This window comes from Melozone crissalis, unplaced genomic scaffold (assembly GCF_028551555.1).
Source record: "Melozone crissalis strain CALT ecotype California unplaced genomic scaffold, PUWL_Pcris_2 ptg000731l_1, whole genome shotgun sequence".
In the NCBI taxonomy this organism is placed as follows: domain Eukaryota; kingdom Metazoa; phylum Chordata; class Aves; order Passeriformes; family Passerellidae; genus Melozone; species Melozone crissalis.
This window is the reverse complement of record NW_026536384.1, coordinates 23,934-41,199: the sequence shown is the minus strand read 5'-3', so window position 1 is coordinate 41,199 and position 17,266 is coordinate 23,934. Positions and strand designations below refer to the sequence as shown.

Sequence of the window (17,266 nt, the reverse complement as noted above, 5' to 3'; positions counted from 1 at the left end):
AAATTGGGAAAAAACGGGGAAAAAAAAAAAACGGGAAAAACCGAGAAAAAAACGGGATAAACCGGGATGGGGAGGGCTCTGGGGAGCGGCGGGGCGTCGGGAATGGCGGGAGGGGCGATAAAAACGGCGGGAGCCGAAAATTTCCGGGAAAAATCCCCAAAATTTGCGAATTCTGAGGGAAAAAAATCCCAAAATTTGGGGAATCGTGAGGGGAAAAAATCCCGAAGTTTTGGGAATCGTGAGGGGGAAAATCGCAAAAATTTGGGATTGTGAGGGGAAAAAATCCCGAAATTTTGGGATCGTGAGGGGAAAAAATCAGAAAAGTTTGGGGTTTTCAGCCCATTTTGGGTTCAAAAATTGGAATTTTGGGGTCAGGAGGGGCTGGAAATTCCCAAATTTTGGGATTTTTTTGGATTTTTTTGATATTTAAGGATAATTTAGGATAACTTAGGATAGTTTTAACCCTTTAAGAGCCGTTTCCAGCAGGATTTGGGGCTGAAAAGTCCCAAAAATTTGGGGTTTTTAAAGATAATTTATGCTAATTTATGCTAATTTCTGCGTGTTTTTTTTTTTTTAAACCCTTTCAGAGCCATTCCGAGCAGGATTTGGGGCTGGAAATTCCCAAATTCTGGGATTTTTTAGGGATTTGTTTGTTTTCGTCTTATCATTTTAATATAATTGATGCTAATTGATGCTAATTTATGCTAATTTTTGATTTGATTTAACCCTTTCAGAGCCGTTTCCAGCGGCAGCAACGAATTCTCCTCTGTCCCTCAATCGTTTGTGTTCTCAGCAGGAATTTTGGGATTTTATCTTTAATGTTTTTTATTTTATGCTAATTTATGCTAATTTCTGGTTCGATTTAACCTTTTCAGAGCCGTTTCCAGAGGCAGCAACGAATTCTCCTCCGTCCCTCACTCGTCCTTGTTCCTACCTGGAATCCTGGGATTTTTTTTGGAAACGTTTTTTAATTTTTATGCTAAATTATGCTAATTTATGCTAATTTCGGGCTTCATTTAACCCTTCCAGAGCCGTTTCCAGCGGCAGCAGCGCGCCCAGGCCCGGCAGCGCTCGGAGCAGGAATTCTCCTCCGTCCCTCACTCGTTCGTGTTCCCAGCAGGAATTTAGGATATTTTATATTAATTTATGCTAATTTATGCTAATTTCGGGCTTCATTTAACCCTTCCAGAGCCGCTTCCAGCGGCAGCAGCGCGCCCAGGCCCGGCAGCGCTCGGAGCAGGAATTCTCCTCCGTCCCTCACTCGTTCGTGTTCGCCCGCGGCCGCGCCGGGAGGAGCCTCCGGAGCCTCTGCAAGGACCTGAGGAAGGTTCTGGAACCTTTCACGGCCAGGAACCTGCAGGTGGCACCTGGGGGACACTGGGGGCACCTTGGGGACATTGGGGACACCTTGGGGACACTGGGTACACACTGGGATCACTGGGATTGGGGACATTTGGGACACAGGGAATGAGCTCAGGAGGAATCTCAGGAAGGTTCTGGAACCTTTCACGGCCAGGAACCTGCAGGTGGCACCTGGGGGACACTGGGGGCACCTTGGGGACATTGGGGACACCTTGGGGACATTGGGGACACACTGGGATCACTGGGATTGGGGACATTTGGGACACAGGGAATGAGCTCAGGAGGAATCTCAGGAAGGTTCTGGAACTTTTCATGGTCAGGAACCTGCAGGTGGCACCTGGGGGACACTGGGGACATTGGGGACACTGGGGACACCTTGGGGACACCTTGGGGGACATTGGGGACATTGGGGATGCAGCTGGGACTGGGGACGTTGGGGGCATTGGGGACATTGGGGACATTTGGGATCACCATCACTGGGGTTTGGGATCAGTGGGATTTGGATATTGGGATTGGGGACATTGGAATTTGGGGGATTTGGATATTTGGGATTTGGGATCACTGGGATTTGGGATATTGGGGTCACTGGGATTTGGGATCACTGGGATTTCAGGGATTTGGGATTTGGGATCACTGGGATTTGGGGTTTTGGGATATTTGGGATTTGGGATCACTGGGATTTCAGGGATTTGGGATTTGGGATCACTGGGATTTGGGGTTTTGGGATATTTGGGATTTGGGATCACTGGGATTTCAGGGATTTGGGATCACTGGGATTTGGGATATTTGGGATTTGGGGAATTGGGATGTTTGGGATCGCCTGGGATTTGGAATCACTGAAATTTGGGATATTGGGGTCACTGGGGTTTGGGGTCACTGGGGTTTGGGATCTCTGGGATTTGGGATGTTTGGGATCACTGGGGTTTGATTTGGGATTTGGGATCGTGGGGATTTGGGATATTTGGGATTTGGGATCACTGAAATTTGGGATGTTTGGATCACTGGGGTTTGGGATTGCTGGGATTTGGATATTGGGATTTGGGATCACTGGGGTTTGGGATCACTGGGATTTGGGATTTTGGGATTTGGGATTTTGGGATTTGGAATCACTGAAATTTGGGATATTTGGGTCACTGGAATTTGGGATCACTGGGATTTGAGATCACTGGGGTTTGGGATTTGGGATCGCTGGGATTTGGGATCACCGGGATTTGGGATCACTGGGGTTTGAGATATTGGGATTTGGGGGATTTGGGATCACTGGGATTTGGGATATTTGGGATACTGGGAATCACTGGGATTGGGAGATTTGGGATTTGGGGGATTTGGGATCACTGGGATTTGGGATATTGGGATTTGGGATCGCTGGGATTTGAGATATTTGCGATTTGGAATCACTGGGATTTGGGATGTTGGGATCACTGGTATTTGAGAAATTTGGGATGCTGGGGATTCTGAGATTCGGAATATTGGGATATTGGGATCACTGGGGTTTGGGATCACTGGGGTTTGGGATCACTGGGATTTGCGATATTTGGGATTTGGAATCGCTGGGATTTGGGATCTTGAGGTTTGGGGGATTTGGGATCACTGGGATTTGGGATTTGGGATCACTGGGGTTTGGGATATTGGGATTTTGGGATTCTGAGATTCAGGATATTGGGGTTTGGGATCCCTGGGATTTGGGATTTGGGATTTGGGGTCGCTGGGGTTTGGGATCACTGAAATTTGGGATTTGGGATCGCTGGGATTTGGGATATTGGGATATTGGGATATTGGGATTTGGGATTTGGGCTCACTGCGATTTGGGATTTCAGGAATTTGGGATTCAGGATTTTTAGGATCCCTGAGGAAATTTGGGATTTAGGATTTTGGGGATTTCAGGAATTTTGGGGTGTTTTCTCTGGAATTTTGGGGTTTTTTTTCCAGGAATTTCCAGCTTTCTCTTCCAGAACTTTTAGGATTTCAGGAATTTAGGATTCAGGATTTTTGGGATCCCTCAGGAATTTGGGATTTAGGAATTTTTTGGGTTTTCCAGGAATCTCAGGGTTTTTTCCCAGAATTTCAAAGTTTTTTCAAGGAATTTTGGGTGTTTTTTCTGGGAATTTCGAGGTTTCTCTCCCAGAATTTTTGGGATTTCGGCAATTTAGGATTCAGGATTTTTAGGCTCCCTCAGGAATTTGGGATTTAGGGATTTTTTTGGGGTTTCCAGGTGCGCCGGCGCAATTCCCTGCGGGACCTGGTGGCCGTGGCCGGGCCCTTGGGGGTGTCGCAGTTCCTGGTGCTCAGCAAATCCCAGAGCGGCGTCAACCTGGTGAGAATTCCGGAAAATTCCGGAAAATTGGGAATTTTTGGGGAATTTTTGGGGATTTTTGGGGTCCCAAATCCCTCTCGGAGCCAGAGGATGAAGAATTTTCCAGAATGATCCCAAATTCTGTGATTGATCCCAAAGTAAACGCGCTGATGGCTCCGGGAGTTTGGGGATTTTAGGGGAATTTTTTTGCATTTTTATGGGATTTTTTTGGGGAATTTTATGGGAATTTTAATTTGATTTTCTCTGGGATGTTTTTCCAGAATTTTTCCAGGATTTTTCCTGGAATTTTTCCGGGAATTTTTCTGGGAATTTTTCTGAGAATTTCTTGGGATTTGCCCAGGATTGTCCGAGGATTTTTCCCCAAATTTCCTGGGATTTTGTCCAGGATTTTCCCAGGATTTTCTTTGGATTTTTCTGGGATTTTTTTTCTAGGATTTTCTGGGAATTTTCTGAGGATTTTTGTGGGATTTTTTTCCAGAATTTTCCCAGGATTCTTCGGGATTTTTTCCAGATTTTTTGGGACTTTTCCCAGGTTTTTCCCCAGAATTTCCCAGAATTTTTCCAGGATTATCCCGGGAGTTTTCTGAGGGTTTTCCTCTGAGATTTTTCTGAGGATTTTTTCCAGATTTTTCCTGGAATTTTTATGGGATTTTTTCAGGATTTTTATGGGATTTTCTCCAGATTTTTGTAGGACTTCTTGGGGGAATTTTCCCTGAATTTTCCCAGGATTTTTCTGGGAATTTTCCCCAGAATTTCCCTGAATTTTTCCCATTTCTGAATCTTTTCCTCTTCCCCAGAAACTTTTCCGCCTGCCGGGGGGTCCCACCCTGACCTTCAAAGTGCTCCAGGTACGTCCAGAAATTCCAGAATTTCGGGAAAATTTTGGGAATTTTTGGGGAATTTTGGGAAAATTTTAGGAACTTTTGGGGTCCCGGAGCCAGAGGATGAAGAATTTTCCAGAATGATCCCAAATTCTGTGATTGATCCCAAAGTAAACGCGCTGATGGCTCCGGGAGTTTGGGGAATTTCTGAGGATTTTCCCCAGATTTTGATGGGTTTTTTTCAGGATTTAACCCTTTTCTTCCCATTTTTCCCCATTTTTTCCCTCATTTCAGTATTCCCTGGTGAGAGACGTGGTCTCAGCGCTGAAGAGGCACCGCATGCACGAGCAGCAGTTCTGGGAGGGATTTTAATGGGGTTTAATGGAATTTGATGCAATTTTAATGTGGATTTTGTGTATTTTAATCAATTTTTTCCTAATTTAATTAGTTTTTTCCCTGATTTCAGTATTCCTTAGTGAGAGACGTGGTCTCAGCCCTGAGGAGGCACCGCATGCACGAGCAGCAGTTCTGGGGTGGATTTTAATGGAATTTAATGCAATTTTAATGGGGATTTTTGCTATTTTAATCAGGTTTTTCCTAATTTAATTAATTTTTTCCCCATTTTTTCCCTCATTTCAGTATTCCCTGGTGAGAGACGTGGTCTCAGCGCTGAAGAGGCACCGCATGCACGAGCAGCAGTTCCTGCACCCCCCTCTGTTGGTTTTGGGGAATTTCGGGGCGCAGGCGCGGATGGAGCTCAGGCTGACGGCCGGGATGTTCCAGGGGATGTTCCCCGCCATCAACGTCCACAGGGTCAGCAATTAATCAGGAATTAATTGGGAATTAATTAGGATTTAATTGGGAATTTATTGGGAATTAATTGAGATTTAATTGGGAATTAATCGGGGAATTTATCGGGAATTTATTGGGAATTTATTGGGAATTTCTCAGGATTGTTCCACGGGATGTCCCCGGCCATCAGCGTCCACAGGGTCAGCAATTAATCAGGAATTAATTGGGAATTAATTAGGATTTAATTGGGAATTTATTGGGAATTAATTGAGATTTAATTGGGAATTAATCGGGGAATTTATCGGGAATTTATTGGGAATTTATTGGGAATTTCTCAGGGTTGTTCCAGGGCATGTCCCCGGCCATCAGCGTCCACAGGGTCAGCAATTAATCAGGAATTAATTGGGAATTAATTAGGATTTAATTGGGAATTTATTGGGAATTAATTGAGATTTAATTGGGAATTAATTGGGGAATTTATCGGGAATTTATTGGGATTTTATTGGGAATTTCTCAGGGTTGTTCCAGGGGATGTTCCCGGCCATCAGCGTCCACAGGGTCAGCAATTAATCACCCTTTAATTGGGAATTAATTAGGATTTAATTGGGAATTTATTGGGAATTAATTGAGATTTAATTGGGAATTAATCGGGGAATTTATTGGGAATTCCTCAGGGATGTTCCAGGGGATGTTCCCCGCCATCAACGTCCACAGGGTCAGCAATTAATCAGGATTTAATCAGGATTTAATTGGGAATTTATTGGGAATTTATTGGGGAATTAATGGGGAATTTATTGGGAATTTATTGGGATTTAATTGGGAATTAATTGGGAATTCCTCAGGGATGTTCCAGGGGATTTTCCCCGCCATCAACGCCCACAGGGTCAGCAATTAACGGGGAATTAATTGGGATTTAATTGGGAATTTATCGGGGACTTAATGGGGAATTAATGGGGAATTTATCGGGAATTTATTGGGAATTTATTGGAATTAAATTGGGAATTTCTCAGGGAATTTATCGGGAATTTATTGGGAATTTCTCAGGGATGTTTCAGGGCATGTTCCCGGCCATCAACGTCCACAGGGTCAGCAATTAATGGGAAATTAATTGGGAATTAGTTAGGGATTAATTGGGAATTTATCGGAATTCATTGGGAATTTATTGGGAATTTATTGGGAATTTCTCAGGATTGTTCCAGGGGATGTTCCTGGCCATCAACGTCCACAGGGTCAGCAATTAATGGGGATTAATCAGGATTCAATTGGGAATTATCTGGGAATTAATTGGGGAATTAATCAGGAATTAATGGGGAACTTATTGGGAACTAATGGGGAATTTATGGGGAATTAATGGGGAATTTATCAGGAAGTTCTTGGGAATTTATTTGGGATTAATCAGGAATTAACCAGGAATTAACTGGGAATTAATTGGGAATTATTAAATGGGGTTTGGGGTCTGGGAACAGGGCAAGGGGAAATTTTTCCATTTTTTTCCTATTTTTCCCCTTCTTTTCCCATTTTTTGTCCCATTTCTTGTCCCTTTTTGTGTCCTTATTGCCCATTTTTCCCCATTTTCCCGTACAGGTGAACCTGAACTCCATCCGTCGCTGTTTGCTGATCTCCTACGACGCCGAGTCCCAGCTGCTGGAGTTCCGCCACTAGTGAGAGCTGAATTCCCAAATTCCCGAAATCCCAAATCCCTGAATTCCCAAATTCCCCAAGTCCCAAATTCGTGAATTCCCAAATTCCCGAAATCCCAAAAATCCTGAATTCCCAATTACCAAATCCCCAAAATCCCAAACTCCTCAATTCCCAAATTCCCGAATCCCCCAATTCCCAAAATCCCAAATTCCTGAATTCCCAAAATCCTGAATCCGCGATTTCCCAAATTCCCAAAGTCCCGAATTCTCCAAATCCCAAAGTCGCGAATTCCCCAATTCCCAATGTCCCAAATTCCCAATTTCCTGAATTCCCCAAATTCCTGAATTCCCAAATACCCAAAATCCCGGATTCTCAAATCCTGAATTCCCAAATTCCGGAATCCCCAAAGTCCCAAATTCCTGAATTCCCAAATCCCTGAATTCCCAAAATCCCAAAGTCCCAAATTCGTGAATTCGCAAATCCCTGAATTCTAAAGTCCCAAAATCCCAAAGTCCTGAATTCCTGAATTTCCAATTTCCTGATTTCCCCAAATTTCTGAATTCCCAAGTTCCTGAAATCCCCAAATTCCCAAAATCTCCAATTCCCATTTTTTTCCCAAATTCCTGTGTTTTTCCTCATTTTCCCCCCATTTTCCCCCAATTTTTTTCCTCATTTTTTCCTTTTTTTTCCCAGAATTTCCCAATTTCCCCAATTTTCCCCTGTTTTTGCTATTTTTCCCCCAATTTCGCCATTTTCCCCCCATTTTTCCCTGCCCCCCCCCCATTTTGCCTGTTTTGTTCCCAGAATTGTTCCCATTGTTTCCCCCCTTGTGCCCCCATTGTCCCCCATATTTTTCCCCCATATTTTCCCCCATATTTTTCTCCTATTTTCCCCCCATTTTTTCCCCAGAATTTCCCAGGATTTTTCCCATTTTCCCCCATTATTTCCCATATTTTCCTCATTTTTTCCCCAGGATTTGCCCAAATTCCCATTTTCCAGAATTTCCCTATTTTTCCCAGGATTTTCCCAATTTCCCCGTTTTTCCCCCGTCCCAGCAGTGCCGGGTGGTTCCCCATTCCCAAATTCCCCTTTTTCCCCCATTTTCCCCCCATTTTCTCCCCTTTTTTCCCCATTTTCTCCCCATTTTCCCCCAGAATTTGCTCCAGGAGTTTCCCAGGTCGTTGTTTCCCCTTTTTTTGCCCATTTTCTCCCTATTTTTGTCCCCCATGTTCCCCCCATTTGTGGGCCATTTGGCCCTATTTGGCCAGGATGTGCCCCCATTCCCCCCCCCCCCCTTTTTCCCAGAATTTTCCCAGGATTTCCCCAATTTCCCCATTTTTCCCCATTTTCCCCCCATTTTGCCCTCTTGTGTGCCTTGTCCCCCTCTTTTGTCCCCTTTTTCCCCCATTTCCCCCCATTTTCCCCCCATTCTTCCTCATTGTTCCTCATTATCCCCCCCAATTCCCCCTCCTTTTCCCCCATTTTTCCCCTTTTTTTCCCTGTTTTTCCCCATTTTCCCCCTTTTTCCCCATTTTCCCCCCCATTTTTTCCCCAGGATTTTCCCCTTTTTTCCCCATTTTCCCCCCATTTTTTCCCCAGGATTTTCCCCATTTTTCCTCCATTTTCCCCCCATTTTTCCCTCATTTTTCCCATTCCCCCCCCTTTTTTCCCCCCATTTTCCCCCCATTTTCCCCAGATTTTTCCATTTTCCCAGGATTTTTCCTCCATTTCCCCCCCATTTTCCCCCATTTTTGTCCCATATTTCCTCATTTTTTCCCAGGATTTATCCCAGATCCCCATTTTTCCCAGGATTTCCCCATTTTCCCCGGAATTTTCCCATTTTTCCCAATTTCCTGTGTTTTTCCCCCACCCCAGCAGCGTCCGGGTGGTTCCGGTCGGGCTCAGCCGGGGCCTCCGCAAAATCCTCGGCGAGAAATTCCCGAACCTGGCGCGGATGGGGGACGTCAGCGAGCTGCTCACGGGGTACGGGGACATTGGGGACATTGGGGACACTGGGGACATTGGGGACATTGGGGACATTGGGGACACTGGGGACATTGGGGACACTGGGGACATTGGGGACATTGGGGACACTGGGGACATTGGGGACATTGGGGACATCACAGGGACATTGGGGACACCTGGCGCGGATGGGGGACGTCAGCGAGCTCCTGATGGGGTACATGGGGACATTGGGGACATTGGGGACATTGGGGACATTGGGGACATTGGGGACACCCTAGGGACCTTGGGGACACCCTGGGGACATTGGGGACATTGGGGACACCTGGCGCGGATGGGGGACGTCAGCGAGCTCCTGATGGGGTACGGGGACATTGGGGACATTGGGGACATTGGGGACATTGGGGACACTGGGGACATTGGGGACATTGGGGACACTGGGGACATTGGGGACATTGGGGACACTGGGGACACCCTGGGGACATTGGGGACATTGGGGACACCTGGCGCGGATGGGGGACGTCAGCGAGCTGCTGATGGGGTACGGGGACATTGGGGACATTGGGGACATTGGGGACATAGGGGACACTGGGGACCACTGGGGACATTGGGGACATGGGGACATTGGGGACACCTGGCGCGGATGGGGGACGTCAGCGAGCTGCTCACGGGGTGAGGCGACATTGGGGACATTGGGGACATTGGGGACACTGGGGACATTGGGGACATTGGGGACATTGGGGACACCCTGGGGACACCTGGCGCGGATGGGGGACGTCAGCGAGCTCCTGATGGGGTACGGGGACATTGGGGACATTGGGGACACCCTAGGGACCTTGGGGACACCCTGGGGACATTGGGGACATTGGGGACACCACAGGGACATTAGGGACACTCTAGGGACGTTGGGGACACCCTGGGGACATTGGGGACATCACAGGGACATTGGGGACATTGGGGACACCTTGGGGACATTGGGGACATCTTGGGGACACTTTAGGGACATTGGGGACATTGGGGACACCTGGCGCGGATGGAGTACGTCAGCGAGCTGCTCACGGGGTACGGGGACATTGGGGACATTGGGGACACCTGGGGGACACTTTGGGGACATTGGGGACACCTTGGGGACATTGGGGACACCTGGGGGACACTGGGGGGGGGACATGGGGATATGAGACCTGGGGACACCTCCAGAGATGTCCCCTGTGTCACCTGTGTCCCCCCCGCAGTGACGCCGTCCTGTCCCCGTGTCCCCTGTCCCCGTGTCACCTGTCCCTGTCCCTGTGTCACCTGCCCCAGTGTCACCCGTGTCCCCGTGTCCCTGTGTCCCCTGTCCCCCGTGTCACCTGTCCCTGTGTCCCCGCAGTGATGCCACCCTGTCCGAGAGCTGTCACCTGTCTCCTGTGTCCCCGTGTCCCCTGTCCCCGTGTCACCCGTGTCACCTGTCCCCGTGTCCCTGTGTCCCCGTGTCACCTGTCCCCTGTGTCCCCGTGTCCCCTGTCCCCGTGTCACCCGTGTCACCTGTCCCCGTGTCCCCTGTCCCCGTGTCCCCTGTCCCCGTGTCACCTGTCCCTGTGTCCCTGTGTCCCTGTGTCCCCGTGTCACCTGTCCCCATGTCACCCGTGTCCCTGTGTCCCCGTGTCCCCTGTCCCCGTGTCCCCTGTCCCCGTGTCACCTGTCCCTGTGTCCCCGCAGTGACGCCGCCCTGTCCGAGAGCGAGGCGGAGCCGGACGGGCCCCCAGAACGTTCTGGAACTGCCCCAGAACTGCGCGGGGAGAGGGAACGCGGTGACGCAGCAGAGCGCCATCAGGGTGACAGAGGTGACAATGGGGACATTGGGGACATTGGGGTGACACAGCAGAGCGCCATCAGGGTGACAGAGGTGACAATGGGGACATTGGGGGACATTGGGGACATCATTGGGGTGACGCGGCAGAGCGCCATCAGGGTGACAGAGGTGACATCAATGGGGACATTGGGGACATTGGGGTGACGCAGCAGAGCGCCATCAGGGTGACAGAGGTGACATCAATGGGGACATTGGGGACATTGGGGTGACATGGCAGAGCGCCATCAGGGTGACAGAGGTGACATCAATGGGGACATTGGGGACATCATTGGGGTGACGCAGCAGAGCGCCATCAGGGTGACAGAGGTGACAATGGGGACATTGGGGACATTGGGGACATCATTGGGGTGACGCAGCAGAGCGCCATCAGGGTGACAGAGGTGACAGTGGGGACATTGGGGACATTGGGGTGACACGGCAGAGCGCCATCAGGGTGACAGAGGTGGCACTGAGGGGACATCGGGGACATCGGGGACATCACTGGGGACATTGGGGACGCTGGGGTGACACAGAGCGCTGTGACACTGACCGAGTGTCCCCCTGTCCCCGCCGTGTCCCTCTGTCCGTCACTGTCCCCGTGTCCTGTGCGTCTGTCCCTGTCCCCCCCCCGTCCCTGTCCGTGTGTCCCTGTCCCCGTGTCCGTCTGTCCCTGTGCCGTGTCACCTGTGTGTCCCTGTCCCTGTCCCCGTGTCTGTCTGTCCCCGTGTCCATCTGTCCCTGTGCCGTGTCACCTGTGTGTCCCTGTCCCTGTCCCCGTGTCTGTCTGTCCCCGTGTCCATCTGTCCCTGTCCCCGTGTCCCCCTGTCTGTCCCCGTGTTCCCTTGTCTGTCCCCATGTCCCTCTGTCTGTCCCCGTGTCCCCGTGTCCCCATGTCTGTCCCCTGTCCCTGTCCCCGTGTCCCCGTGTCCCCTGTGTGTCCCCATGTCCCCCTGTCTGTCCCTGTCCTCTGTCCCTGTCCCCGTGTCCCTGTGTCCCCTGTGTGTCCCCGTGTCCCCCTGTCCCTGTCCCCGTGTCCCCATGTCCCCGTGTCCCCCTGTCTGTCCCTGTCCCCGTGTCCCCCATGTCCCTCTGTCTGTCCCTGTCCCTGTGTCCCCATGTCTGTCCCCTGTCCCTGTCCCCTGTCCCCGTGTCCCCCTGTCTGTCCCTGTCCCCGTGTCTGTCCCTGTCCCCGTGTCCCCGTCTGTCCCCGTGTCCCCATGTCCCCGTGTCCCCCTGTCTGTCCCTGTCCCCGTGTCCCCATGTCTGTCCCCTGTCCCTGTCCCTGTGTCCCCGTGTCCCCCTGTCTGTCCCTGTCCCTCTGTCTGTCCCTGTCCCCTGTCCCCTGTGTGTCCCCTGTGTGTCCCCGTGTCCCCCTGTCCCTGTCCCCCTGTCTGTCCCTGTCCCTGTCCCCTGTCCCATGTCCCCCTGTCTGTCCCTGTCCCCCTGTCTGTCCCTGTCCCCCTGTCTGTCCCTGTCCCCGTGTCCCCCTGTGTGTCCCCCCTGTCTGTCCCTGTCCCTGTCCCAGATCGGGCCCCGTCTGACGCTGCAGCTGCTGAAGGTGGAGGAGGGGCTGGGCCAGGGCAACGTCCTGTACCACGGGCTGGGTGAGTGACAGTGAGGGACACACCTGGGACAGGTGAGTGACAGTGAGTGACACACCTGGGACACACCTGGGACAGGTGACACACCTGGGACACACCTGGGACACACCTGGGACACACCTGGGACAGGTGACACACCTGGGGACAGGTGACACACCTGGGACACACCTGGGACACACCTGGGACACACCTGGGGACAGGTGACACACCTGGGGACACACCTGTACCACGGGCTGGGTGAGTGACAGTGAGTGACACACCTGGGACACACCTGGGACACACCTGGGACACACCTGGGGACAGGTGACACACCTGGGGACACACCTGTACCACGGGCTGGGTGAGTGACAGTGAGTGACACACCTGGGACACACCTGGGACAGGTGAGTGACACACCTGGGGACACACCTGGGACACACCTGGGACACACCTGGGGACAGGTGACACACCTGGGGACACACCTGTACCACGGGCTGGGTGAGTGACAGTGAGTGACACACCTGGGGACACACCTGGGACACACCTGGGACAGGTGAGTGACACACCTGTACCATGGGCTGGGTGAGTGACAGGGACAGGTGACACACCTGGGGACACACCTGTACCACGGGCTGGGTGAGTGACAGTGAGTGACACACCTGGGACACACCTGGGGACACACCTGGGACAGGTGACACAGCTGGGACACACCTGTACCACGGGCTGGGTGAGTGACAGTGAGGGACACACCCTGGGACACACCTGGGACACACCTGGGGACACACCTGTACCATGGCCTGGGTGAGTGACAGTGAGGGACACACCTGGGGACAGGTGACACACCTGGGACACACCTGGGGACACCTGTGACAATATGAGGAGGATCTTGCTTGTGCCCAGGTGTAACCCAGGTGTATCCCAGGTGTAACCCAGGTGTATTTACCTTACCTGCAGCCCCCAAAGGTGAGGAGGAGCTCAGGGCCCTCCAGGCTGTGCTCAGGTGTATCTCAGGTGTACCCAGGTGTAACCCAGGTGTATTTCAGGTGTATCACAGGTTCCCGTGGGTATCTCAGGGTGTATCTCAGGTGTATCTCAGGTGTAACCCAGGTGTATTTCAGGTGTATCACAGGTTCCTGTGGGTATCTCAGGTGTATCCCAGGTGTAACCCAGGTGTGTCTCATTCACCTGCAGCCCCCAAAGGTGAGCAGGAGCTCCGTGAGCTCCAGGCTGTACCCAGGTGTATCCCAGGTGTATCCAGGTGTATCCCAGGTGTAACCCAGGTGTATCCCAGGTGTCTGTGGGTATCCCAGGTGTATCCCAGGTGTAACCCAGGTGTGTCTCATTCACCTGCAGCCCCCAAAGGTGAGCAGGAGCTCCGTGAGCTCCAGGCTGTACCCAGGTGTATCCCAGGTGTATCCCAGGCTGTACCCAGGTGTATCCCAGGTGTATCCCAGGTGTATCCCAGGTGTAACCCAGGTGTATCCCAGGTGTAACCCAGGTGTATCCCAGGTGTCTGTGGGTATCCCAGGTGTATCCCAGGTGTAACCCAGGTGTGTCTCATTCACCTGCAGCCCCCAAAGGTGAGCAGGAGCTCCGTGAGCTCCAGGCCCGGCGCGAGCGGCGCCTCCAGGTGAGGGCGGAGCGGCGGCGGCTGCAGGAGCAGAACCTGGAGAGGAAACGGAAACAGCGCGAACGGCACAGGTGAGACACGGACAGGTGAGATGGGGACAGGTGAGGGGACAGGTGAGAATGGCGCAGGTGAGACACGGACAGGTGAGACACAGGGACAGATAGGACAGGGACAGGTGAGACACGGACAGGTGAGGGGACAGGTGAGATGGGGACAGGTGAGATGGGGACAGGGACAGGTGAGATGGGGACAGGTGAGATGGGGACAGGGACAGGTGAGATGGGGACAGGTGAGGGGACAGGTGAGAATGGCACAGGTGAGATGGGGACAGGGACAGGTGTGATGGAGACAGGTGAGACACAGGGACAGGGACAGGTGAGACACGGACAGGTGAGATGGGGACAGGTGAGATGGACAGGGACAGGTGAGAACAGCACAGGTGAGATGGGGATAGGTGAGGGGACAGGTGAGATAGGGACAGGGACAGGTGAGATGGGGACAGGTGAGACACAGGGACAGGTGAGATGGGGACAGGTGAGAATGGCCCAGGTGGGACAGGGACAGGTGTGACAGGGACAGGATAGGGACAGGTGAGATGGGGACAGGGACAGGGGACAGGGACAGGTGAGAATGGCACAGGTGAGACAGGGACAGGGACAGGTGGGACACCAGGACAGGTGAGACACAGGGGACAGGTGAGAGATTGGGCACAGGTGAGACAGGGAGACAGGTAAGGGGACAGGGACAGGTGAGACACAGGTGAGACTGGTGAGGGGACAGGTGAGGGGGCAGGGACGGGGAACAGCACAGGTGAGACACAGTTACAGGTACAGGTGAGGGGACAGGCACAGGTGACACTGAGACACAGGTGAGGGTGGCAGGGTCCTCCCAGGTGAGGCTCAGGTGACACAGGTGAAGCTCAGGTGATACAGGTGAGGACAGGGTGGCACAGGTGACACTCTCCCAGGTGTCCCTGGCTCACTTGTCCCCACCTCCCCTCACCTGTCCCTGTCCCCACCTGTCCATTGTCCCCTCACCTGTCTCACCTGTCCTTTGTCCCCTCACCTGTCCCCACCTGTCCTTGTCTCACCTGTCCCCACCTGTCCCCTTACGTGTCCCACGTGTCCTTGTCTCACCTGTCCCCACTTGTCTGTTGTCCCCTCACCTGTGTCCTCACCTGTTCCCACGTGTCCCCACCTGTCCCACTTGTCCGTGTCCCCACCTGTCCTTTGTCCCCTCACCTGTCCCCTCACCTGTCCCTGTCCCCGTCTCTCCCAGGGAGCGCAGCCTGGCCGGGATGGGCCGGGCCCCAGGTGTCCCCCCAGGTGTCCCCACAGGTGCCACCACCACAGGTGGCCCCGGGGGTGACGGCGACGTCGAGGACCCCGGCGCACCTGGGCCAGGTGAGGCCGAGGCGTCGGACGAGGACGAGGCCGAATATTACAGAGAGGAGCTGGGGGAGGAGCCCGACGCAGGTGAGAGTGGGGGGGGGAGTTTGGGGGGTTCAGGTGAGGTTTGGGGGTGTAAAGGGGGATTTGGGGTGTTCCAGGTGAGGTTTGGGGAGTTCCAGGTGAGGTTTGGGTGTTCCAGGTGAGGTTTTGGGGTGTTCCAGGTGAATTTTGAGGTGTTCCAGGTGAGGTTTGGGGAGTTCCAGGTGAGGTCTGGGGGAGATAAAAGGAAATTTTGGGGTGTTCCAGGTGATTTTTGGGGAGTTCCAGGTGAGGTTTGGGGGAATCCAGGTGAATTTTGGGGGAAGAAAAGGAAATTTTGGGGTTTTCCGTTGAACCTGGGGTGGATCAAGGGCAGTTTTGGGGCGTTCCAGGGGAATTTTGGGGTTTCCAGATGAGTTTGGGGGGAAACAAAAGCAAATTTTGGGGTTTCCCGCTGAGTCTGGGGGGGATAAAGGAAAATTTGGGGGCGTTTCAGGGGATTTTGGGATTTTCCCTCCCCGGAAGTGGCTGATGAGGCCAAAATTGCTGAATTTCCGTGATTTGGGATCAAAGTAAACGCTCTGACACTTCCGGGGCCACCCCAAATCCCAACATTTCCCCCCAGATCCCAACATTTTATCCTTAATCTCCTTTTTTTTCCTCCCCAAACCCTTTTTTTCCCTCCAAATCCCAATTTTTTTCCCCTCAAATCCCATTTTTATTCTCCTAAACCCCAATTTTCCGTCCGAAATTCCATTTTTTCCCCCAAAATCCCATTTTCCCCCCCCAAAATCCCATTTTTTTCCCCCAAAATCCCATTTTCCCCCCCAAAATCCCATTTTTTTCCCCCGAAATCCCAATTTTTTCCCCCCAAAATCCCGTTTTTTCCCCTCTAAATTCCCATTTTCCCCTGTTTCTCCCCCAGATTTGTTCCCTGGCAGCTCCAAGAGGAAGCGAAGCCGCTCGGCCGCGCCCCGAGCCCCGAAACGACGGAAAAGGAGCCCAAAATCCACACCTGGAACCCCAAAATTCACACCTGGAACCCCAAAATCCCACCCAGGACACCCCAAAAACCCCAAACCCCACCCAGGACACCCCAAAAATCCCAAATCCCACCCAGGACACCCCAAAAATCCCAAATCCCGCCGTGGGAAACTCCTGAGCCCCCAAAAAACCCCAAATTTCCCTCGGCCGGGACGGGCCCGGAGAAGGAAAAATTGAAGGGGGAGAAAATTTGGGAATTTGGGAATTTTGGGGTCTCTGAGACGGATTTTGGGGAATTTTGGGGTCTTACAGGAAAAATTTGGGGTCCTCAAGGGGAGTTTTGGGATCTCCGAGGGGAATTTTGGGATTTCCAGAAGAATTCTGGGATCCCCCAAAGTTCCCCCCAAATCAAGGGGAAATCACCCCAAAAAATGGGGGGGAAACAACAAAAAAAGGAAAACCCCAAAAATGTGGGGAAAAAAAAATCCCAGAAAAATGGGAGAAAACCCCCAAAAAAAGGTGGAAAAATGCAGAAATAAAATTGGATGCAACCCCAAGAACTCGTGTGGCTCTTTTTTTTTCTTTTCCAGGAAAAATTTCACTTTTCTACCCCAAATCCCATTTTTTTACCCCAAATTCCCATTTCCCCCCCAAGATTCCCATTTTTGCCCCCCCCAAAAATTCTGAATTTCCCACCCAAAATTCCAATTTCCGCCCACCTCCAATTTCCCATCTTTCCATCCCAAAATTCCCATTTTTTTCCACCCAAACTCCCATTTTCCCATCCCAAAATTCCCGTTTTCTACCCCAAAATTCCCATTTCCCCTCCAAAATTCCCATTTTTGCCCCCCAAAAATTCCGATTTTCCCACCCAAATTCCCATTTCCTACCCAAAATTCGAATTTTTCCACCCAAAATT

The 17,266-nt window shown here is 51.8% G+C and overlaps 1 protein-coding gene across 1 annotated transcript; it reads left to right on the top strand.

Moving 5' to 3' along the window:
• Positions 1–1,146: 1,146 nt before the first annotated feature.
• On the top strand, positions 1,147–16,601 carry PPAN (peter pan homolog). The gene is given in 13 exon segments (XM_054295441.1): positions 1,147–1,158; positions 1,190–1,360; positions 3,575–3,676; positions 4,474–4,524; positions 5,137–5,310; positions 6,874–6,950; positions 8,806–8,913; positions 10,591–10,627; positions 10,629–10,715; positions 12,249–12,327; positions 13,875–14,004; positions 15,212–15,408; positions 16,289–16,601. Coding segments are annotated over 13 exon segments (1,521 nt in total). The 3' UTR covers positions 16,585–16,601.
• Positions 16,602–17,266: the final 665 nt, after the last annotated feature.